The following is a 24,869-nucleotide window of genomic DNA, read 5'->3' as shown; positions in this document are numbered from 1 at the left end:
ATATTTCAGGAGAAAGTTGAGTGTCATTCTCTTTCATTTCCAAGAAAATTTGAAGTTTATTATCATCAGCTACCACATTTCAGGCACTTTTATGAAGTAATTTAGGATGAATTCGATACGTAATTTAATAGAATAAATAAGGAGTAAAACATAATTTTGGTGAGGAATCTTGTAGAAGATTGCACAAACCTTGAAGATTAGGTTTTTAATAAGTTAACGGAACTAGCTTATGATACGAGCGAGTACAATTTTGTTAGTAGTGTTTAATTTTAGGCGCGATCGAAACTAAATTATCGGAATACGAATGTGTGTCCGAACTTAAAAACCCGAAAACCACTAAAACAGATTTTCATGAAATTTGGTATTAAAGAATTTTGCTACAATTTATAAAATTAATTCTAATTTTGGTTTCAATTTGGCAACGATTATAGGCATTTAGATGTGAACTTGCCAGAATTATTACGCAATGCGTATATTTCATGTCTTGAAGGTCACAAGACGCTGTTTATATATTTTAGATGTGAACGTGAATTTTCAGTAGTTAAAGATTTCGAGGGAGACTTCTGATGAAGTCCTCCAACGTTTTTCGAGCCTGACATTAGTCTCTAGATGTATTTACGAAGTCCAACACTTATTGAATATATTAACATGTTATTAGAGCCTCCTTGTAACTTCGATATCTAAGTCATGTTACATAATATTCCATTCATTTTTAGGTGTCTTTCAAAAATTTGAAAAAGCTTTCCATGCAATAACTCGAGATCCGTTGAAGCGATTTTGTGAAATTGGTTTTTGGAAATATTACTAAGATGTGTCAAGGTGTTCCAATTTTGGTTAAACTGGGACAGTATTGACGGACGCTTCACGAGCAATTCTGCACGCAGAAGTGACTGGGTATCTCCGTGATTACGTCACCACCCAGCAAGACAAGTGCCGAAGGGACTTCACACGCTAAGATCATCGACCCCAGACAAACCTGAGTTTACTGAAGATGCTGTTTCGGTGTAACAAATGATTTCTCATAATTACAGTACTTTACTTGTAAGAGAACATTATGTTTTCATATAGATATATGGTTTAATGTGCAGGCCAAACTTCGGCCTATGGGGATTAGCCGCGTTTGTTGTTGAAGGCTTATAAATGTTTTGGCAAACACTGCTGTTGCCTTCTTCAGGATGAATGTCCGTGAAGGCGATTTAGCTGTTAGGGAACCCTTATAGGTTATTGATTTTATTGGGTGAGCATACGAGTTGGTGGCTCTCAAATTTTTGTCCCTACAGATTTTGAAACTGCAGTATTTGCTGACAACTGGGAAAAACTTCAACATTTTCCGTGGCTTATCCCGTAATCCGGTAGTCTCACGCTGAACACGAGCTGTGGAGGGCTGCGAAAATGGAAAATGCATGGAAAATAAACAGTGTGAGGCTGTCAGTACTGGCACTGGTTTTGTGTTCAAGTTCTCGTAAGACGACACAACAATGTTACAGCTGTGCTGTGTCCGACGCCTCTTCCACCCGTCAACGGGCGCCTGGTGGACGAGGGCCCGCACTACCAAGTCGGGTCCACAGTGCAGTTCACTTGCAACGAAAAACATCAACTTGTTGGGGAATCCAGCGTGCTGTGCACTGAGACCGGATTCTGGTCACATCCTCCGCCATTTTGTGAGTCTGTAATCATGATTCTATGTTCTTTTATGCTTTGCAATATTTGTTACTAATGAAAGATTAAGACGATTTGTTCATGATATCTGATACAGTTTTGCGTAATAACTAATACTGCTTTGTGTCCCACTTAATGCGGAATCAGCTACATCAGGAAGTAAACTACAGGGAAATGAGTTAGTCATTGCAGAACATGGCTGTCGAATGCTATTAGCTGGGTTCGGAGTTGTGTGGACCTGACTCGCCACTGAGTTTCAAATTCTTTGGACAAAAGAATAAAATAGTTGCCTTTATTTAATATTGGCACTCCACGAAAGGGTGTTACATCTGTAATAAACAACGGTTAAAAACCATACTGATAGTCTTCGGCCTCGGGTTCAATTAAGAGCCAGTTTTCTTAAGCATTAATTCATGTTACCTAGATATATGTTTGGTCCTTTCTTAAGCGTTAATAAAATAGTGTTAACACTTTTATTTTACATCCCACCCGGGTATATTTATGTGTAGGTTTCATTCGCTTTAATATTTTATTCAGTTCTTTGACGAATATTGGTGAAACCCAGGACAATATAGTCCCAGTTATACGACCTAAACGTACGATCTGATAATCGAAATTGTCGGATAATAAAAAGTGCGAAGGTTAATTTCAAATCTATTCATAACTCAGTTTTCAATGTTGTTAATTCACAAAGAAAATGACAATTTTCTATTTGGCAATGTTCGACATTAGGTTTCCAGCTTCTGTCGACCTGAGTTGCGGAGCTAAGGATACCAGTACAGTCGTTCTGTTGAAAAAATAGAGATTGTTACGAAGGGTAGCAATAGAGTATCAAAAAGAGAAAATTGATGGAGTAGAAGTGAGAGACACTTAATTTCTTGAGGGGGGGGGGGGGAGAAAGAGTATCTTGTAGCTAGAAGGTTCCCAGGTAATGACCGTTCGTTTTTGTGGTGAGGCTAAAGGAAGAGTGAAAACGTTAGGGCGATAATTAGTGAGAGTTTGATAACGGAGACGGCGGAATTTTTATGTGTTTGTTATTGAATGTTGAAGCTGTAATTAAGTAATTTAGTTGCCTCCGCAGTAAGGGAGTATATTTTGATTAATTTAAATCGGGAGGGCTGCATGAGAAGCAAGCAGTAGCAGCGTATAACTAGGGAACGATCTCAGCATTTGCTTAAAGACAGAGGAAAACCAAGGAACCCTGTGTAGCGACAGCCGGTCGCAGGACCTTCTAGATGCACACTGACTACTAGCCAACTGTTCGGCAGAATGAAGAAGAACATATTAGCCTCCTAGGTTTCAAGCTGTTACCTCAAAGAAAACAGCGCTTTCACAAAACAGTGATGAATTCGTTGGTGCTGTTTCGAGAGAAATTACATGGTTTTTTGTGAGATTAATACGAAACGTAAAATGCAAATATTCTAATTATATGGCAGTTGCTTTAAAGCATTAAGGCACAGTGTATAAGGTCTTAATTCATATATGTAAGCATCTTGCTAAGTATTGAGCTGAGGGAATTTGTGTTTGTGTTTTACAAGTTATGTAGTATTTGCATAAAATTCAGTGACTTTTGTAGAATTCTCTAATATAAAGCAAGATTTTTAAGCTCGCTCCGTATAATGCATCTTTTCCCTCACGCACCAGTGTCTATAGATTGGGCAGATCTCTTGCTTAAAGCGAACCCAGTTTATAATGCCGCCACAAGTGTTCATTTGCCCATTTAACAGTACCAATGGGGTGAGTAATTACAAAATAAATCAGTGGTGTTGTAGACGGCATCTTGAATAATTTGTGCTATTACAGATATTTTCGCGACGAAGAATGTTCCAGAATTTGTGCGTCCATGTGGCACATTCCAGGAAGCACACGAGGCTTCGTTTTGTGACAGAATGCCTGGTAGCTTCGCCGTGTCATTTGTCCATTTGACAGTTTCTCCAGCCATTTTCAAGAGAATACATACTGAATTCTTTGAATCTTTTGTTGCTACATTTAAATGTTAGAGTATTGGTGATCTAAATTGAGAAGGTTAGTGGTGCTTTACAGTTGGCGGCCTTCTGTGCGTTATAAGATATAATCCAGTAGCGGAACATTACGTAAATACAGGGCACCGCATCGACTTCAGCCGGATCTCGGTGTTGGATAGGACATCAGGATACATGGACAGGCTCGTAAAAGAAGCCATTGAGATCCACTTGCACAGCTTCAATAGGGATGGTGGTTTCACTCTGAGCGGGTCTGGTATCCTGTGACAAAACTGATGTCCGCCCGGAAGGCCGAGCCATCGAGTGCGAGCACTTGACCTCGGCTGCGAGTTCCTATTGGTCAGCGCGAAACAAACCAACCTGCCGTCCACCGCCTGTTCCCAAGGGCGAGCGCGCTACAGAGGATCAGATTTGTTACGCAGCAGCCCTGAGGATGAGAGCAGAGATTGCTCTCGAAACGTTGCCAGAAGATGTATTCGTCATGCAGCCACGTGACGCGGCTTGTAACCCGAGAGTCTTTCATCAAATTCAGTCGCCGCGAAATCTTTACTATATATATATATATATATATATATATATATATATATATATATATACGTATATATGGCCCACTTGTTTTAACAATTTTGGTATTTTTAAAGTAAGCAGCTATTATTTCCTCAAACAGCATTAAACAATTGATCTATGTAATGGTTATGGGTTGTTTCTTTGACGTACGGACTGACATTATTATTTAGATGAACTTCTGCTTCAAACGGTTAACTGTATTTGACTTCGGATGATTAATATCTAAATAGATCCGCTGCTTGTCTATCTGTGACTTCAATAACCACACTGACAAAACAGAATGATTCTAATTCTAATTCTTTTTTTATTTGAAACTCCATTTTCAGCGACGCCGTAAAACAAAAGACAAGTTTTCAGACATTTAAGCGGTCCCTAGAATTCCACCAGGATCTACTTTGTTACTGTATTCATTTTTGCTGCCTTTGTCTGTATGAATATAGCAATGTGTTTAAATTCTGTTTCTGGAAATGAACTATTAATATAAAAGTTTTACTTCTCTCCCGCTTTCCTCACTTTTTATTTGCACAAAACGACTCCTAGTTTACTGTGATATTCTTTATGGGGTATCATCTATCATGTTCATTTTTCACACTGTTGAAACTAAGTCATGAAAACTTGGAGGGGGGTAGTCCGTGGAAACCCCTTACCCCGCAGCATCAATTCATTTGTTCACAAAAATGTCAACCGTTTCCTGCGGTACAGTGGGTTGAAATGAAGGGGAAAGGAAAAACCTTCGTGCTTAATGTTTTTCATTTGTTGTCGTATTACTCATTTGTTCAGAGTAATTGTCATAGCTGCGTATTGTCTGCCGATAAAGCTTGCGGATGCAGCCAAATACCACGATACTCTAGGCGATCTCTATATGACTGCTCTACGCCGCCATAAGAATTAATGAACGCGTTAATTCAGGTTTACTCTCACATAGAGAAAGTTGTTTTACACCACGTTGCAGTAAATCATTTCAGCTTTGTTGCGTTTGTTTGATGAATGAATTTCCAACTTGGCGGTGTAATTTTTTAGCTAAAGTGAGTGTTGCCTTAGGTGGCGTTCTGTGGGTGCAGTCAATTTCGTCTGTGGTTAAAGTCTGTTTCAGAAAACATTTTCCATTACTCTTATGCAGTGAAAGTAGATTCCGATTAATTTTGTTGCCATCGCTTTAATTTGGGACCTGAAACAAAATATGCCCACAAAAATAGCCTTCAACTGGACAGACAGACATGACCTGTCCATAATGCATTTGACTTGGTGCAAAGAACGCGTAATAACTGCTTCAGTTTGTAATTCATGTTACAGGTAAAGCACGGTGCCCATATCCGGGAGATCCAGAGCATGGAAGGATTGCACCAATCAAATTCTCATACGAACCTGGAGACCACTTAAAGGTGACATGTGCTATAGGTTATGTAGTGAAGCTGGAGGCAAACTGGCCTCAGTGTCGTGTTGACGGGACGTGGTCAGAACAAGTTCCGGAGTGTCGTTCCTACCGTGATGTTTGATTTGACACGAATATCAGTCTGTGGCATGACAATACTACGTGGCACCAGACATAGAATCATCTCACCTCAGACAATTCAAAATGCAGTGATCTCGTAGAACCAATAGTGAGCAGACAGTATTTTATAGATTGTAACCCAGAAACCTTAACGTGGCTCTATCACGTGAGGGACCATTATTCTGGAGTACATGGATGTGAAATGGTTTATTTGTGATTTACATAGAATGTTTGATCTCTCATAGATTCCAAACATAAAATATAGTGTTGGTGTTGTGTTTACTCCGAGAAATGGAAACCTGCTGGGATCCAAGAAATTGGAATGAAAGTAAACAAAATTGATTGGTTGCTGTGGAGAATGTAAGTAGTATAGCAGTTCTTTTGATGCAGTAATTTCTTTCCACAATTCTAAGATTTAGAAAATCCTAGTATGTTTCCCTGTGTGAGAGATATTTAGAGAATATAACTAAGTAAATTAACTTGCACTTAGTGCATCGTATATCTGCTTCGTATTTGGTAGACCTGAATTGCTAGGATTTATCAAGTTCTTTTTTTTTTTCGGTTTCATTAAGCAAATACCTAGACTCTGCTCTGTGACTACTTGGACCTCATTTCTATGCAGTGACTATATCATGCTGACCTTGGACGCTATATGTACGTTTTAAACTAAAGATTGGCTGCTTAGACAGCCAGTTTATCAGATGCTTTAATCGCTATCAGCTGTGCCTCACTGCTGAAATGTGATCTAGCTGGAAATGTTTGGCTGAGCATTGTAATAGCGTAATGAAACCATTAAACTCTGCAGTTAAAATCCAGCTGGCAGCTCAGGGTCTAAATTAATTGTACCCATACGATAATTCTTAATTAATAACTGTTTTGGAATAGTCTGTTGTTCACATAACTAAAAGTATGACATAAACAGACAAGTCAGTGAATGTCTGTAGTGTCCTGAACATGTTTGTTACTGAACTTCTGATTGTAAGCAACATTTATATTTGTCAAAGGAATATGACTAAAATAATGTTTTAATATATGTGATAAAGTAGTACAATATTAATCACACTTTCAGACGTGTGTCAATGCTGAATAACTTTTGCTGTTGTTAAGATTTTCTTTAAATATCACATGAATCAACCGACCCACCGGAGACGTCTTAGAGAAATATCAGGTAAAAATATTTATAAAAATATGTTATAAAATAAGGCCAATATAATGTTTGATGTACTCATGGTGGTGAGTGCAAAGATGGCTGTCTTCTGGATTGTAGTGTTGTACAGTCTGGTAGAATTTTACCAACGTTTCAGAGGCCCTAGCAAGGACGTCTGAAGATTTCCGTGATGGTGAAAGCAGGAAAGAGATCTGAAATGTTTTACCAGACTGCATGGTGCTACAACCTGGAAAGTGCCATCAATGTCTAAATATTTAGACCAACATTTATTCCATGTGTTTTCAAAGCAAAAGGAGAATAGCGTATTACAATAATTCTTCAAGTGACTTTAATGCAATCTCACTAGTACATGGTACATTTTTCAGCTTAACCCTGAACAGAAGAGATAAATTGTTCAGGTGTTGAAGAAGATGAATGGGGAATTGAAGATGTAGTGTCATAAATTCCTAACCTTACGACCTAAATGAAAGTAAGTGCTTCTCCGCATTATTTGACCATTAAGAAGATGCATCATTATATTTCTTTATATTCCATGAAGAAATGTAATTGTAAACACCTTTTTATAACATTTATAAAGACATGAGTTAAAATTTACATAACACGTAATATCTGTTCAACAGGACTCCTGAAAATATTTGATAGTTATTAAATAAAAGCCACAATACTGTAAGGAAGCACATTATATTATTATAATATTATGAAAGTGTTTGCATTTTAGCAAACTAAAAGCAAGAGTTAGTTAATAAATAATTACATCTTCGTAGGAACATGCATAAGGTTTTCAGTGAACTTACAGCTGAGAATATTTATTTATCATCGAGATGGCTTCCAAGTCCACTGGTAGATGTTGAAGAATAGTAATGTCACTTGTATTTATTTCCACTGTCTTTTGCGTGAAGGAGGGAGTGATTTCATAAATATCCTAACCATGAAGTAAAATGTTTTGTTTGAGGCAATGCTATAGTATGGAGATTTCTGTCTTCTGGGTTGTTGCGCTATGTAGTCTGGTCGATGTTAACCAACGTTTCAGAGGTCATACTGCCTCCGTCATCAGGGTGATTCATCGGAGGCAATATGACCTCTGAAACGTTGGTAAACATCGACCAGACTACACAGCGCAACAACCCAGAAGACAGAAATCTTCACACTCACCTCTGTGAAAACCTCAAATCTTACAGTGCTACAGTACCTCACCACATGAATAAATTTCAATTTACGAATCAGTCTTGAACATCTAATTTGTGAAATCAGATTAATATATTTTGAGTGTAGCTCTGTGACAGCAGTAAAGATATTCATTATCTTTTATTTAAGCTCAGTCATTATCATGAATTTCATCGCGGATCTAACCCAGTGACAGAGCATGTCTCTTTTTATTATGTAACAAGCATTAATTGAATTTAAAAGTAGTCCATCTCTTCAGGGTGTGGCAGAATGTGCAGAGTAGTCAGAATATCCAGCAACTTCTGCTCTTCCCTGACAGCGTAACGCTTTTTATGTGGAAACAGCTCCTGTAACTGAACTAAAGCATTCATTGTTGATGTTGGTGGTAGTGGAGGTGTGAGGTATGTAGGAATCCCCTCGTTGTCATCTGATTGAGAAGCAGCTGTTTTATTACTAAACTTTTGATGCATCTCTCGTGCTCCACCTTCTTCATAAAAGTTCTCTGTTGTGTATTTCTGGTTGAATCCCCCGTTGGAAACTGAATCAAGAGAGATGTCAGCTCTCTTCAGTGTGGATATGTTAGGAATGCCGTGTACAAAGTATTTTAAATGGTTTTCAGGCATGACCGTTTTTCTACCATTATAATTCTCGCTGTTTATATAATCAGTACTGTATATGAATGGATTATAATTGACTCCTTCATTCAGTTCAGACCCACTTCTGTCATGGTTTTGAATTGTATTGCTGTGGTGTGCATGTTGTGCAATAGGATACCATTCTCCTGAAATGAATTAATGTAAAGAAAATGATTTCATTGGTAAATCTTTAAAATGGTGTGACCTCTTTAGACAACTCTGAAAAATCTGATTTAATAACATTTACATACATAGTGGTATGCCTTCTATTTGGGAAGACAAGTATGAGAAGGGGTTATTCGATTAAAATTTAGTAAGTCTAAGATACCCAACTCTCTGTTTACGAACGAGTTCCGTTCCAAGACGTTGTTCGTTACGTTTATCTTGAATTTCTTTGCTTTTATGATACGTATCGTATACGTTAGCAGCCATTTTAAAGCATTAAAACCATGTACTAAACGTCGAATGGTCTATACAATACGTTTTATTGTAATGTATGTATGCGTTGTGGTTTATCGTGTACGATACATAACTTAAAATAAAATAAGAAAAGATTAATAAAACAAGATATCTTACTTGTTAATTTTAATTAGAAACATAAAGAGTTACAAAATAGAAATAAAGAAAATGAGTACGAACATAATATGTGTACATACATATGTATTCAACTTTATAAGAAACTCTATCTATTGGCGAATTTAAGAAATTTTGAAAGAATTGTGACGTTCGTTATAGCGAATATTCGTAAATCGAACGTTCGTAAACCGAGAGTTGCTTACTAATATAATTAAACCAAACTACTGCTGTTACTTCAAGATTGTTGAGGAGGAATACAGACTTACCCTGTATGGCACATGAGTATAAGGGAGCCAGTCCTTGGTAGTAAAATGGATGAAGGTGATGCTGAAACATAGAAAGTTATTCCGTTGATGGTATCATTGAACATAATCGGAGAGTTAATTTGGTTTTTTTCAGTTAAAAATTCGATAAATGTTTCCAACCTGCTTTAGGTAATGAATTTAAGATACACTCACTCCATAACCAACTCCATGAGTTGTATCTTCTTTTGGGTATTCAAATTTCCTGAAGCCTGATGACCCAATTTTGTTGTCCAGTTCAAAATTCTTTAATCTTCCGAACACCTTATTGTCAAGTTTCTTAGTGGATGGAGATGGGAATTGATTTCCACTTCTAAATAACTGAAATAATATGCCAGTTACTACCTGAAATATGAGAAGCAGATATTGAATGTTCCATAGAAATGTGATTTTGTACTAGAGCAGGGACAGGTAATTAATTTTAATCACTGGGCACATGCTTCATGAGAAAATTAAATGTAGTTTGTGGATATATGAAAATATATAACGGTATCATTATTAGTTATTAAATAGGACACAATATCCCAAAGTCTGACTGCTGTTCTCAAGGAGTAAACTGAAATTTGACTGTCATTTACTCAACTTTCAGATAACATGTTCTAGGTGCAACAGTAAATATGTGTATCAGGAAACACAAAGCAGTATTTATGTCAGAATTTCAGTTATGGTTACAATAGTTCTTCTAAGAGGACGCAAATTTTTCCCTTCACATGCGTTTATTCAGATTAAATAATAACAGCAACGTGTATGTACCCTATCATTAAAATAAATCACACAAAATCCATGTACAAATAATGCAATAAAATGTTAACAAGAATTCTTACCCACTGAGCCATTCTTCTCTGCGTGCTCCCCATGTCACTACTGAACAACATCAGTACCACGACAGGAACAATTATTCTGTACCTTACAGCTGCGCTCCATTTAAGACTGAAAATGTTCTATCTCCCCACCACATGTTTAGAACATCATTCTCATTCGTAACGAAACCGTATCTTTGTTTCCGCGAGAATCAAGTTGTATTGTCTAAATCAAGGCTGTGTAAACTTCCTGCGGCCATTGTGACCAACGAATGCACTTTGTCGAATACTGTTTATTTTACCTTTTACATGACGTACTTAAAATGAAGGGATTTTGATTATGTTTGTACGACCGAACGTCAGATTAAGAAGTAACAGTTCCTTCTTCGCATTCGGGAAGTCCTTGGCCGGCTGTAAAGACAATTATTGTGGTTTTACAGAGCCCTTCCAGATATATTCTGTTTGTACCTTAAAACAGGCCGGACTGCTTCTTTTCCTATCATTCCGAATTAATTACTCACGACCATTCCATTCGACGCTAACCTATACATTTGAGAAGACGTCGTTAAATATATTATGATATGAAGGAACTTGTAATAGGCGTATTCGTATTGGCACGATACTGTGCATTCTCACGTTCAGTAGAAAATTACGGCAATCCGAAAATCGACATCGCATTATTTGATTCTAGATTATGGACTCTCTTTGTGATCTCTAGGGAAATGCAAGATGATTCTAGCATTGTGGACCCTGTAATGACGCCTGAACAATCGGTAGATTTTCATAAAATTTGGTGTGTTATGCCATTGAGGGCACCCCGTTTTTACAGGCAATTTTTTATATGAACGCAACAGCCATGTGGAATTCCGATATGGGTGTAATACTAGCAGCACCTAAAATTTTGTGTTGTACATATCATCCAAAAATATGCAGTTGTTGCCTGAAGTATATATTAAGATCTTAGTGTCACAGAAGTAACAAATGAGCCAATGAAGGGTGAGGACGTGACATTAAACAGTTACCAGTTTTCACCTCAGAATGTGTTAAAATTTTGGATCACGTCTGAATGACACCTGTGGCCAGGGGTCGATGTTTTTCACGGCCCTGTGATGGCAGTGTCCTAGTTCACACGACTCGCACTTTTTATGTCGGCTCATTTCACCAATGGCGCAGCAGAATTTGGGTCGCGCCGTGTCAGCAGGTCAGCCATTCTGATTCTGACACAGTCTTTCCCATTCAGCCATCATTTTCTTTGTTGTTCTTGGGTCCTCTTCAGCGGCTGGTGAACAGTCTATCGCGCTTATCGACGTCGCCACAGCGAATTTGTCAGCCTGTTGCACAATAAAGTGAAAGAAACAGGAGGATGGAGTGCGACACTCGTCTGTGTTGTCATGTCATGCAGATTCGTGGATAATTCGTTTCGGAGAATCATCTCCAGGACTAAAGTACAGCCTTTCCATTTGCTGCATCCATTGCCTTTTTCTTGTCACATTTCATATTGCGAATCTGCGCTTGAAGTTGTGGGTTGGATTTGTTTTTGGTTGATATCGGTATGGCCCATGTTAAGTTTGTCGGCAAGGCGTTTCTCAGGTTACAAAGTTAGCATCACCACTAGATTAAGGGGGCGGAGTTGCGAACGTGTAGAATAAGCTACGATTTGAGGTTCTCACGGCAGTGAATACAAAGATGGTTGTCTTCTGGTTTTTAGCGCCGTGTAATCCGGTAGAAGTTTACAAACGTTTCGGAGGTACTTGCTGCCTCCATCATCAGGGCGGTAAACTTCTATCAGACTACACGGCGCTATAACCCAGAAGAGAGCCATTTCCGTGTTAAATAAGGTGTTCTAACAAATAGGGTTTGGATTCGATTAAACTGGCTCTAGGGAGGGTCAGGTGGCGAGCTTTTCTGAGGACGGAAATAAACCTTCGGTTTTAATAACATTCGAGGAATATCTCAAAGCAGCCGAGTTACTCAGCTTTTAAAACAGGATTCTACTACATAGAATTCCTTAGTATTGTGCATTTCACGAAGTATAAGAAAAACATTTTATGAATCAGCAGTGGCGTGTACCTAACTTTGCAACATCAAATACACAATGGCAATAAACATACATAATTGGAACATATAATAGGGAATAGGAAAAATACATTTAGAAAATATAAAAGTAAACAGAATCTCCAAAATTTACCTGGGAAAATAAATATTTTTCATTAGTTTCAATAAAGATTCTGCATTTGTAATTCCAGATTTATTTTACATAAAGTAGAGTAATATAATAGTGAATGTACATTGTCATTGTTCTACACTTTACACAAATACAAAGTTAAAATAACTGATCAAACGCCAAGGAAAACCTATTAGCACAGTCAGACGTGTAACTAACAACGACGTCTAAATGAATGAAGGTGGCGGGCCAATTTGCTTGTCACGAAATTTGTAGCCTGCTCACACGTCAACCATTTGTATACGATACAAGTAATGTTGGCGGCATTTTGCAAGGCGAAAACTGATATATATTTATTATTTTTGTCTTCACTTTCTGCTGTAGATACTTATTGTATTCTGTTCTTTGCTATTTATCTTTTTATTTATTTATTCAGTTTTTCGCTGCTCACCAATTTTGCTGCCCTGGGCGACCGCCTAATTTGTCTAGTGGTTAAACCGGCAGTGAATAATTTTAAACCTTTGTGAATAAATTAAGTGTTTTTGTGATCCGATTTGCTTATAAAGTATAAATATAAAATGCTGCGCTGATTTGGCTTCCTATCTGGGGCTGGAAATCGCTGCTGCTGTTCACATTTCAGTCACTTCCTTCAGCATGTCTATGGAATGGATACAAAGACGCGTAAGTTATGTGATGCTGGGAGTGAAAGGCGTAGCTCGCGATGAACCATTAGTTGTAACAACGTACGAGTTTCTAAATTCTTAACGACACTTATCTCGCAAATGACGATTGTGCCATGCCATCTGACTGTAAGTGCAGCACACTGATAATAAAGAACTGAATTTAAACAGAGACGTGTGAGCCTCGGTCACACACAACATTCCTTCTGGTGGCTGAAAAGAGGCTTCAGTACTGACGTGTGATTATCAGTTACCGTCATTGAGATTTTGCTGCAATTGTGATTTATAAACCAAAAGTATGAAATATTTTAAATCGTAATTAATATAATGCAATTGTCTGTGCGTGTCTTACATTCTAATTCTGCCACACAGAAGAATTACTGTTAGTATACGCGTCTGCCACTTCGTACACCTTGTGCTGTCGAGGTCAGGGCTGGCTGGAGGCTGCCTCACTGCCGGGACGGTGGCTGATAATCCGTTGCAGGCTGCGGTGGGGGTGGTAAATAAGAGTTGGAAGGTGGTGAGGGTGGGGGTGGTTGATAACTAGGAGGAGGCGGAGGCAGATAAGAATTACGAGGTTTTTGAAGAGGATACGATGGAGGAGATGGTGACGGTGAAGGTGGCGGTGGAGGTAGGTAAGAATTAGGAGGCTTTTGAGGAGGAAGGGGTGGTGATGGAGATGGTGGAGGTGGGGGTGATGCATAAGTAGGAGGCGGTGGTGGAGGGGGTGGAGGTGGCCCATAACTAGGAGGAGGCGGCGGCGGAGGTGGTGCATAACTAGGAGGCGGTGGTGGGGGCGGAGGAGGTGGAGGGGGTGGAGGTGGCCCATAACTAGGAGGAGGCGGCGGCGGAGGTGGTGCATAACTAGGAGGCGGTGGTGGGGGTGGAGGTGGAGGGGGTGGAGGTGGCCCATAACTAGGAGGAGGCGGCGGCGGAGGTGGTGCATAACTAGGAGATGGTGGCGGCGGCGGAGGTGGTGGTGGAGGTGGTGCATAAGTAGGAGGCGGTGGTGGGGGTGGAGGTGGTCCATAACTAGTAGGAGGCGGCGGTGGAGGTGGTGCATAACTAGGAGGCGGTGGGGGTGGAGGTGGTGCATAACTAGGAGGCGGTGGCGGCGGAGGGGGTGGAGGTGGTGCATAAGCAGGTGGGGGTGGAGGGGGCGCTGGAGGTGTTGGAGGAAGGTAAGAATTAGGAGGTGTTTGAGGTGGTGTAGGTGGGGGTGGTGTTTTAGGTTTGAGAGGTGGGAAAGGTATTGACGGAATTACATATTTGTAACCGATTCCCAGACGTCGATGTCGCGTTCTGTTTGGTGAAGCGCCCGCTTGTGTGCAGGACAGCACCACGCACCCCACCATTACCATAACCTGTTGGACACATCAGGAAATTCGAGTTATTAGACCGCCCGCGATGGTAGCTGAAGAGTTTGGGCGTCCTCGCACGATTATAGCTCGTTTTCTCTTACTCTACAACGCTAATCCCAAACAAAGACACCAGAAGATCAAACATATCTACTTATATGTGCATTTATTTGACCTAATTTTAAAAAGGTTAGTCATGCCTCGTGTTTCGAACTGTCTGCAGCAAATGTCATTATGTTAGCTTATTTTTTCAGAAGCAACTTGGAACTTCCATCTGCACATTGTAACTGTCAAGAAAATTGCGTTGACATTCTACAAGTGTTTCAGTAAACGTGCGGCTTCTTTCGTTTTAGGAAAAGGATTTCCTAAGAAAGACTTTTCATGCGTGTTTATTTTATCTTTATTCCTATACCTCAAACCCACGTTGATTAATGGATACGTGCCGATTTATAACGTTTATGTTTTCAATAATAGTTTCAGTGCCGAGGAAATTCGGAATGTCTCCGTTAACAAGTAGGGAGTGCTTACCCATTTCTGAGGCTTCATTTCTCCGGAGTTGGTCCTACTTGCTGAGATTCACTGCCATTGGTGCTAGGTGTCGTAGACAACGCGAGGTTTGCCTTCAAGCTTACAGCGTCTCTTTATATACCGCAATATTGTGATGGCCCAAGATGAGTTAATTGGACGGTGTCACCATTCCCCCGTTTCATTTAAGTATTGCAACAACCAGAAGTTATTACAGTTTGATTTGCGGCGAAAGTTAAAAGTACTGACGTGAGCTGTATTGTCTCTTGCCACACTGGGGCAATAATGTAGAAACAGCACAAGAAAGTAAGTTAATGAAAAAGTTGAGATCATGGACTTCCTGTGGAAGGTGAAAAAGATGATTGGAAGATTAGACTACTGAGCAAAACCTATACAATGATGATGATGATAATGATAACAACAACAACAACAACAACAAAGGCGAATGTGATACGGATAAATACTGGTGCAACTGAAAACTTAATACGATCGTTTTAAAATTATTTAGATGTTATACCTTGTAAACACTCCAGCGTGACACTACGACAGACGATCATTCTGACAACGTGCAGCTTGTGGAAGGTATTAACGATAACGAAGCACTTCATTAATTTCAAATACATCTTCCAAATGTTATTATGTAGTTAGCCTCAGGAGCAAGCATTGACCGTGTACCACAGACAAATACCCTATATGATGGTTTGATAAAATAATAAAAATTATAATTGTGCTGAAAATCTCGGGACCATTTGAAGGTGAGATTTGCTGGTTTGCTCAGGAAATTCTCCTATATTTTTGTGTTCCACACAGAACTCTATCCCGAGCAAGCTGAAACCATTCTACACTGTCACATCATATTTTTAAAATATATTTTATATTATTATCCCATTTACTCTTGGGCCTTCAAAGTGGCCTGTTTCCACCACATTTTCCGACTATGCAGTGTCATGTTCTTTGACTTTACCGCTTTAGGCCTAATAATATTTGGTGAAAAGTAAAAATTACGAAACTACTCGTTATTTAATTATTTCCAGCCTCTTCAACCCTACGTTCTTGTACATCCTCAACATATTTTTCTCTGAGGGTGACGTCAAGTACAACCACGCAAAAATTTGGTGGAACTATAGCTAAGTTGTGATTGTCACAGTTCATGTTACAATATCTTTCCGAAATATGAGGCAGCATCATTTCATGGTGCAAAGGAGACTACTTAGCATGATGTTGGCGATAACTGAAAGAAAATGTGTAAAATGCACCATTGTGGATGTCACACAATAAAAATATTCTGAATATCATTAAAGCAGAGATCAAAATTTTTACCGCTAAACAAGACAAACACAGGAATATATGGGCATGACGCATCCATTGTTCCTTCTCTTAAGGAAATGAGGCCCTTTTCTTCCGAAGCATAGAAATTAGAAGCAAATATAACGGCTGTAAAAGCATTTTGTTTGTAATTATGTGTATAAAAGTACCAACTGATTGTCCTAACCCTTTAAAGACCAGTGGTAACTATATGTACTACCTGCTTGCTTTCTAATTGATAAGTTGTGTTTTATTTGAGGTACGGACTACCTTCGGCTGCGTTAGGCACCTCCTCAGTTTGTTTCATGGTACAGTGTGTACCTACATGGAAAAGGCATAAATATAATCTACTTTCGCACTTATTTTCCGCGTCTCTTATTTATTCACGTACAAAGTTAAGATCAGGTGCCAAATGGCGTGGCTGAAAGTTAATTAATTAGGTACGTGTTGGGACTACATGTTCCCTTAAAACTGCCCGGAACTAGAACCTGGCCATTCGTCTCCATCTAGTGAGAAAGTTAAAAATATGTAGAGCTTTATCTTTGCGCCTTTATGAAGAGGTGTTTGGTAATCATTTTTGTATTATCTATCCAGTGAATGGAGGGTATATTTAAGTGATTTTCGGTTGAATTTATGGTATGTTCTTCAAGTACACTCAACGCTCTCCGCTGTTGAAAGTGCAATACGACGTTAACGTATTTCTGTATATAATGTTTGCACGAGTGACGTAATACGACAGACATGAACATTGCTGAAGATATTACGTAAGAGAAAGAAGTTTAGTTGCGCTATAATTGACACAACACAGTTGCTGTTTATGTTAATTAGCTTAAATTTTCACCGTTAATTAACTTTAATTTTTATGTTCTCTTTGCACAAAATGCATGAAATCCACGCATAATAGAATGGTGTTTTCAGTCTATCATATTTTTTCCCTAGAACTATTAAAGGCACTTCGATTACATTTTTTAGCTGTGTAAACCACGTGGCGCATATAAGCTTCAAAACTTAGTGCATTTTCCCTGTACCAGCTGTGGTATTAGAATTGCGTTATTTCACTCCAGGAAGACTGAACCTCCAATAAACGATATGGTCCCGAAACCCCACGGTGGCTTTCGCGGTACTGAAATTTATACTCACCGGTAACCCCCATGAGAGCGAACGCGTTACGATCTTCAATAAATAATGGATCATGTCACTCAGGACAATGTCAGTGGGCATAAATCACCTGTTATTGATCGGCTTTTAAATGTTTATGCCTTTTTGGAACGGCTGTGACCAAAGTTAACACCTGTTACTCACTCATCCTTCATTCCTTTAACTGCTTTAGTGAAGGCACGAAGGAGAACAATAGACTGTGCGCTGTGAATTGAAATTGCTTCCTTAATGAAGAACTGATTCTGTAGCTTTGATTCAGGTTGGCTCTCATAATCAGAATATGGCGATAAAGAGAAATTGTCAAAGCGAGGTTCAAAATATCTAAGCAAATACAGAGTACACACTAAAGTTTGGCCGTTGTACAGAAATGAAATTCGCGTATGAACCAAGTGCGTCTCCGTAATGTGACGTATTCAGTTTAGTGATAAAATATTCGTGTCGGTATTATTGAAAGAACTGAAGCACCTGAGATCTTGAACCATTGTAACACTGAGGTCTCTGGTTCGAGTTCACTTTAACGCATGACTGTATGTACATAATGTTTGCTTCGTGTTATCCTGCACAGTTTGATAGATCGGTCCTCCATCCAAAGAGGTGAAACAGACCATAAGATACATTACACGACAGGCAGAAAGCCCTGTTGTTGGAGAGAAAAAATCTTTTGTGTTTATGCGAGTTTCTTGCCGATCGTAATGACCGCGTGGACTAATACATGGTTCATGTCCGCTAAAACACCCCCCCCACCGGTCACTGCTACATGAGGAATCCGAACAACTGTCGGAAAGCTGTCAGAAAATGCCCACAAAACGGCTAAGGTTTCTAGTTGCTTATAGCGCCTATGCAGTTCCACTGTAAATACACTATTAATGAAGGTGGAGTTAAGTAGCCTACTCGTACACAGGGGAACAGACTGTGTCGCAATGCAGCCGAAATTCTAAAGTTTGTATTGTAGCAAACGTGTTAGTCAGACAACAGGCGTGATTGTTTATTTAGGTTATTTTGCGACGTTGTATGAACCACTGAGGTTATTAGTATTCTGTCTGGCATTAAATACTTTGGTAAATTCTGAGTCGGGTGGAAGTAAAAGTGGCTTCGTTCAGATTCGTTTGTATGCAGGTTCTGGGTTTGGCCTCGTGTGTCTGAATGAGACGTGTTACCGTTGGCAGACAGAACAGTGTTTTTTAGCAGGAGGTTCTAAAATATTTGTGCCTAATGCCCCTGATGAAGTCAAAGATAAGTCTGGTACCCCATGCGTGTTATAAATACAGGTGCGTTGTATAATGAGAACGGGTGTGAGTTTCAGATCTTTCGAGGTTTTTGCGCTTTGATGTAAGCCTGCAATCTCGACTCGTTTTAAACTGAGTTGTGACATAGGATTGTTCAAAGCTAGAATTTAATTTATGCTGTATGTGTATGAAAATGAATAAGGATTTATGATACACCTTTAAAACATATCTGGCACCCTGAGGGGTACCTGCACCACAGTTTGAGAACCTATGGCGTAGAATGTCGATGGGAGGATGTTTAGGAAAACACGGGTTGAACAAAGCCGAAAACATTGTCCCTTTCAAATAATCATAAATAACATATTAACCATCCTAGGATGAATCTTGGGCTTTCGTTGTGATGACTAAAACGTCTAATCGCATTACCAGTTACACAAGCAGATTATCATAGCGGTAAGATTTGTGATTCATATTCGGGAAGATCATGGTTTAAATCCGGACCGAGAACCGTCTATCATATCTAAGGTCGCTATTTTCTCCATTCTTCTCCAGGCGAACGACGACATCGCAACCTGAAATAGGTTAACTTAAAGAAAATATTCGTATAATTCTGTAACTAGATTTTACGTACTTTTGATTCCAAATGTGTACACTAGCGGGTGTGTCTTGGCTTCGAGCATGAGAATGGCTATGAATTTGAACTCCATTGAGAAAGTTTGGCACAGTACCACAATAAATTTCTATGTCACAGTAACCTCTATTTTATTTCCAAACTTCCATTCATCTGTGAGTTTTATTAGTAACAAGGTCAAGTGAGTGACAGTATATAAGGACAGTGCGTGTCCTATTTTAGCCTTATCGTGTGTGTGTGTGTTTCCTGAACTGTGGCATGAGGAATCTGAGATGATCGCCCTGCAGAAATGAAGATGTTGGTAAGTGTACGTCTTCAGGCTTCTGACAGGTGTCTAAAGCCTACGACGTAAAGTGGAAATCGCTAGTAATTTTGGAAGGAATTTTCTTTATTAATTTGTGAAATTTAGAGTGTACGAAGGGAGATGCTAGAAGTTCACTCACGTGAACAGAAAGTGTAAGCAGGCTCTTTTTTTGAGGTATTAATAGGCGAAAATTAGACACACAGTCTAATAATTTATTTTATTCTTAGTGTTTAATTAATATGTGTTCTTTGCACAAAGTAAGTGAAGTGAATGCAGGAATGGAAGGTGTTATCTGGTCGTAAGTGTGGTTACTCCGCAAGCCAAAACTCCGAAACTTCTGAAAGAATGTGAACGAACACAACATGTGTTACGGCAATAGTGATGAAGTGGCCATGAAAATATGTATATGTATATACAAACAATATACACGTACTTACATCAGATGGTCGTGACATATTACATGAATGTGAGAAAAGAGAAATCCGCATTAAATTTTAGTCGGATGACGTGGAGACAAGATGCTGTTTGGAAAACCTAAGTGTAGATGGCTATAGAATAATAAAATTTATCTTAAATAGGGTATGCGAGCTTGGAATGGAATCATCTGGCTCAGGTTAGTTTTTAGTGGCGGGCTGTTGGGAACACGGTAATGAAGTTTCTGTTTTTATAAAAGCGGGAACTGTCTTGACAAGATGAGAGACTATCAGTTTCTTAAGGAGGTCATTGACCTATGAAATTAATACTAAATACACGTGTTTATATGCACTTGTATAGATTTCTCAAAATATTAAATATTAACATTGCCTGTTCTATTCTTAAGAAAGTGTGTTAATGTGGAATCTAGTTTCGACGGAATGTCAGTTCAATTCTTGTCGCAGCTTGTGTGGCGCTCTGTGATGGTTCTCATGGCTCTCGTTGCGCTCGGCTGCTGCCATATTCAGAACACGGACAGGTAAGGCAGGCGGCTGTTGCGAAGATGTACAAAATCGCAAACCTAATAAGATTACTTGGATATACAATGCAGCTACCAATTATTTTATCAACTTCTTCAACAACAAGATCACTCATGGACTGTTATATTTACTAGATTTTAACAGTTCCTCTTATTTTCTATTTTATTCTCGTAAATTCTTCTTATTTGAATAGATCGGATTACGCAGTAGGGTGTGAGCAAAATTTGAATATGTGAGGTCAATGTGTGTTCCTGATTACTATTTAGTTTAAAGATTTGGAAAAAATGTTTGAACAGGCTTCTAGAAGATGTTTGCAGTCCGTAATATCCAAGAACACTCTGATCTGAAAGCAATCGAATAACCAGACTCCACATTGCATATACGCTTCCATCTAAATAACGTATTCATATTTTATGGTAATATTTTATAAAATATTACTATTTATTTGTTTAATTAACTGTTGAATTTAACTAGCCGTTCTATATTATTGTTTCAATAAACTGATATAATGTTTGGATATATAAAGTATAATTATTATTTATTATCAAATACGAATTATATTATACAGAAGTGGAATGTTTACTTCAAAACAGGAACCTAGAATATGTCCATGTTAACTATTTCAGTAAAATCGTAGAATTTATAGAATCCAAGTAGCTCAGTTGGTTACTGGGAATGTACACATATTAAAACAATAACACGTATGTCCTTTTTCAAATGTACTTGGGATTTCGAACCCTGCGAAATCTGGAGCCATGCTCTCACTTTGTTATCGATTCATTAGCCACTGAGTAATTAATGAAGTCGATTTATTGGAGCATTGTGGCAATTAAAGTGATAGGAAATATGTTTAAATATTACTAAGTTATTATCTTGAACAGATTTTTTTTATTTTCATAAGCTATTGACTTAATATTACGTAAGTATTTAATTTGGTAACTAATTATTCACTATGCAGGACGATACAATGGTACATCGCCCGGTCCCACGCACAAAACCACTGAATTATTTTATACCGAGTTTAAGTCTTATGTTTAGAGTGAGGAGTGACTTTCTCTGGAAATAGATTTAGCTAATATGAGACAAATGCTGTATTTTATCCTTAGTAAATATTAATCTGGGGTCCGCATTGGGCCTTGTGCCGCTTGGTCCCTGGGACCGTGGGTTTGAATCCCACTCAAGCCATGGATGTTTGTCCGCGTTTTTCTCTGTTGTGCTGTCCTGTGTACAGGTAGAGGCCTTGCGACGGGCCGATCCCTCGTCCAAGAAGTCCTACCAAATGTCTACAGATCGAGCCAAAGAAAAGTTGGGACCCACAGTGCTCAAGCACTTGAATAACGGGTCGTTCCCAGTATCCCAATATCCCCAGTAAATATTAATTTATATTAGCCCTGTAATTGTAGTACACTAAATACTCTGACCTTAAAATGATCAAAATAGACGACTTATCTGCCATGCAAATAGATAAATCGCGTGCAAAACATGAGTTCGAGGGACTGTGCTTATTATATACATGGTTATTCAGTGATAAATCATTAATTTAATTGATTTCAGCGTGATCAATATTCCTGTTGGCGATCCACACGCGCCGCACGGAGTATGGAGAAAACAAGTTGTGTGGAAAGCAAGATGGATCAAGGAATGGAGGCAGGAGAAAGTATGGAAGCCATTGTGGAAGAAAGTGTGGGGACCAGTGGAAATACAAGAGTGGGTTCCAATTCCGAAACCTCCCCCTGGATGGGAGTCAAAACATGAGTGATTTGTCGTAAATAAAACACGAAATGTTAACAACTGTTAGTATTCATGCTCATGTTGACGCAGCGAATCAGCAGTGACGCCTCATTTGAAGAACATATATTTAATATTCTCTCACTTGTCATCTTGTCTAAAAATTCAGTGTTTTTAAGACGCGTTTTACAACAGGAGTTCCTAACATAACACCGTGAAGGCGAATAGGAGGGACAGAGAAAAACATCGAAGCTTTCTAGCTCTTTGTACTAAATTGAGCTGGTAGTTAAGGTCGTCTGAGTTGTAATGGTGTAGATGGTTACCAACATTTAGGAGAAACACATCCATCTTCAAGGTTGGTAACCACCTATAAGAATACATGGCATTACAACCCAAAAGAATTCAGTTCTAAAGGGTTTTGACGACGGTAGTTTACACTTAAAATTATTCATTGTCCGGACTTTTTCCATCGTCTGTTTTTTAAAACCACGACGTTTCGGAGGCTGGTTCTGTCTCCGTCTTCAGGTGAGAGGTACCTACTCTGTTGGGTCCCTTAGATAGAGCTAGTCTCTGTCACTGGATTGTCCAGGTACCTCTCACCTGAAGACGGAGAAAGAACCAGCATCCGAAACGTCGTGGTTTTAAAGAACAGACGTTGGAAAAGTCCTGATAATGAATAATTTTAAGGACAACCCAAAAGACCTTAATCAAATCTTTATCACCGCGATAATCTTAAATCTATGATGAATTAAGATAATATGTCAGCTTCACGCTCCGGTAGCTGTGCCTCTGGGAAATGAGACATTGGTATTCATTGCATAAGAAAGACGCTTGCTTTGCCGACTGAGCCATCACAGTTGCAGATCATTCCCCTGCATCCAGTTCCGTAGTCAAACCTGCAAGTGACTTGGTGTCAGGAACAACAACATTACTTGTCTACCTTAGCCTATATTTGTGTGTGTAGTCGAATTAAAAGGAAGAGGCACATGATTTGCACATTCCCCTCCCCGTGCTATCGACGAAATCAATTTTTTCCTTCGAAACCATAAAATTGTCAATAAATTAGATAAGACCTGGGAGCAACAGTAGGCTAACCGGCTCTTTATTATAACTAAGAGAGACGAATATAAATTAAAATATATATGCTCTATATTAAATCATGGGTCTGTAGTGTGATTACATTTTGTTTTCAATGAAAATTTTACGACTGTGTGGGTTAGCCCACTGTTGCTCTCAAGTTTTAGAACTCTTACACCAATGAACTCTAGTCGTATGAATGCTGGAAGCCCATGGTGCAGTCCTTCATATTTTATTTAGGAATAATTATGAATGATATATTCCGGAAGGTTTGAAAGTAAGCAGTCTTGGCCTATGTTATACCTTGATTTGCTTGGAGGGTTAAAATCACTAACAGCCAGAAATCAGAAAATCTCGAATAAGAAGCAGGACTGAGTCACCCAACCGCGTCGTTTTATGCGGTGATATAAAAAGAATAAAATATTAGTAAGTCCAGTGAGGAATTAGTATTACGTTACTGTTAGTCTGTGCGTCTCTTAGCTTGTCCCACACGTTTCATTAGTCTTCACAGTTATTTGATAACGTGACAAAAATAACATTATTAGTAATTATTTATGGTGAACACAGTAACTTAAAATGTGACTTGTTTTTCAAATTGTAAAAAATGCATTAGACTGAATCTGGAGTGGAAATCTGTCGACTTTATTACACATAGCAAAGTAAAATAGTATCTACGAGGATTTTGGATGCTACAATTTATTTGGTACCTTTTTAAATTTGTTCTGTGTGAAAGAAAAGAAATGATAGATGACCCTGTTAACAATAACAGCAGGACTGAATTTTCCTTGTCCATCTCTCACATCGTCTACTGTCATCTGTACAATCTTGGGAATATGTTACTAAAGGCGTATATTTGTTCAAGTGTAGGTTTACTAGTCTGTAATATAATTGTGCTGCTAGTTTCCTAATGAATTCTTATCATGGAATAATGAAAAATACTTGAATTCGCCAGTTTTAAATTATTTATTTCTAAGGAAAGAATGAATTAAAAATGCCATGTTTTCCCCGAATGGCCCTATAAAAATTGATGGATGTGTTAAAATTACACTCTAAGTCACCCTCGTGCGTTTGGTTTAGTATTAAGCTGTGTTAAATGCCATTATATTATTTGATATGTATCACGTGACATTACTTCAATAAATGTGTATTTGTGTTGTATTCATTTTCACAATTTTAATCGTCTACACCGAGTATCTAATGATTAAATACCTAGTGCATTTGTCAAATTTGGTAATATTATGTTCGGCATTGTCCACTGCATAATATACATATTTTTATCGGGCGTACATCATGCATATCAACATATCTCAGACAATGGGAAAGTTCAACGTAACGAGTCCAGTATATTGCGGCAACAAATGTCACAGAAATTTACAGGAAATGTATTGAAGCATTATTCTAGCACTTTTCCTGAC

General features: G+C 38.6%; 3 protein-coding genes across 10 annotated transcripts in view; 2 read left to right on the top strand and 1 right to left on the bottom strand.

The window, feature by feature from the left end:
• Positions 1-10,368, top strand: part of hig (locomotion-related protein hikaru genki) — a 147,973-nt gene extending 137,605 nt beyond the window's left edge. For 6 of the 7 annotated variants that reach the window (XM_022059580.2, XM_022059576.2, XM_022059577.2 and 3 more), the window contains 2 exons: positions 1,488-1,661; positions 5,502-6,768. In XM_022059580.2, coding sequence (XP_021915272.1) covers positions 1,488-1,661; positions 5,502-5,704 — 377 coding nt within the window. In that variant the 3' untranslated portion in view covers positions 5,705-6,768. Of the gene's footprint in view, positions 1-1,487; positions 1,662-5,501; positions 6,769-7,233 lie in introns of those variants that run through there. The other variant, XR_015536002.1, reaches the window with a different exon arrangement.
• On the top strand, positions 7,259-24,616 carry LOC110827695 (uncharacterized). Of its 2 annotated transcripts, none has more exons than XM_087352143.1 (3): positions 7,259-7,337; positions 20,575-20,648; positions 22,204-24,616. In XM_087352143.1, exons 1-3 carry the CDS (start codon positions 7,332-7,334, stop codon positions 22,406-22,408), a joined length of 285 nt encoding a protein of 94 aa, XP_087208269.1. In that variant the 5' UTR covers positions 7,259-7,331; the 3' UTR covers positions 22,409-24,616. The 2 variants fall into 2 exon arrangements, with proteins under 2 accessions (XP_087208269.1, XP_087208268.1); XM_087352142.1 differs by lacking the exon at positions 7,259-7,337 and adding an exon at positions 17,026-19,693.
• Positions 8,269-10,456, bottom strand: LOC110827696 (uncharacterized). The gene is made up of 4 exons (XM_087352141.1): positions 10,370-10,456; positions 9,702-9,890; positions 9,510-9,570; positions 8,269-8,813 (listed from the first exon to the last, which is right to left on the bottom strand). The coding sequence occupies exons 1-4, from the start codon at positions 10,418-10,420 to the stop codon at positions 8,269-8,271; spliced, it is 846 nt and encodes a 281-aa protein (XP_087208267.1). The 5' UTR covers positions 10,421-10,456.
• Positions 24,617-24,869: the final 253 nt, after the last annotated feature.

Source organism: Zootermopsis nevadensis, unplaced genomic scaffold (genome assembly GCF_977971745.1).
Source record: "Zootermopsis nevadensis isolate Lab colony 2312 unplaced genomic scaffold, Znev_1.0 Znev_ptg000020l, whole genome shotgun sequence".
NCBI classification, from domain to species: domain Eukaryota; kingdom Metazoa; phylum Arthropoda; class Insecta; order Blattodea; family Termopsidae; genus Zootermopsis; species Zootermopsis nevadensis.
The sequence above is the reverse complement of the archived record's forward strand: the minus strand, read 5'-3'. Positions and strand labels throughout refer to the sequence as shown.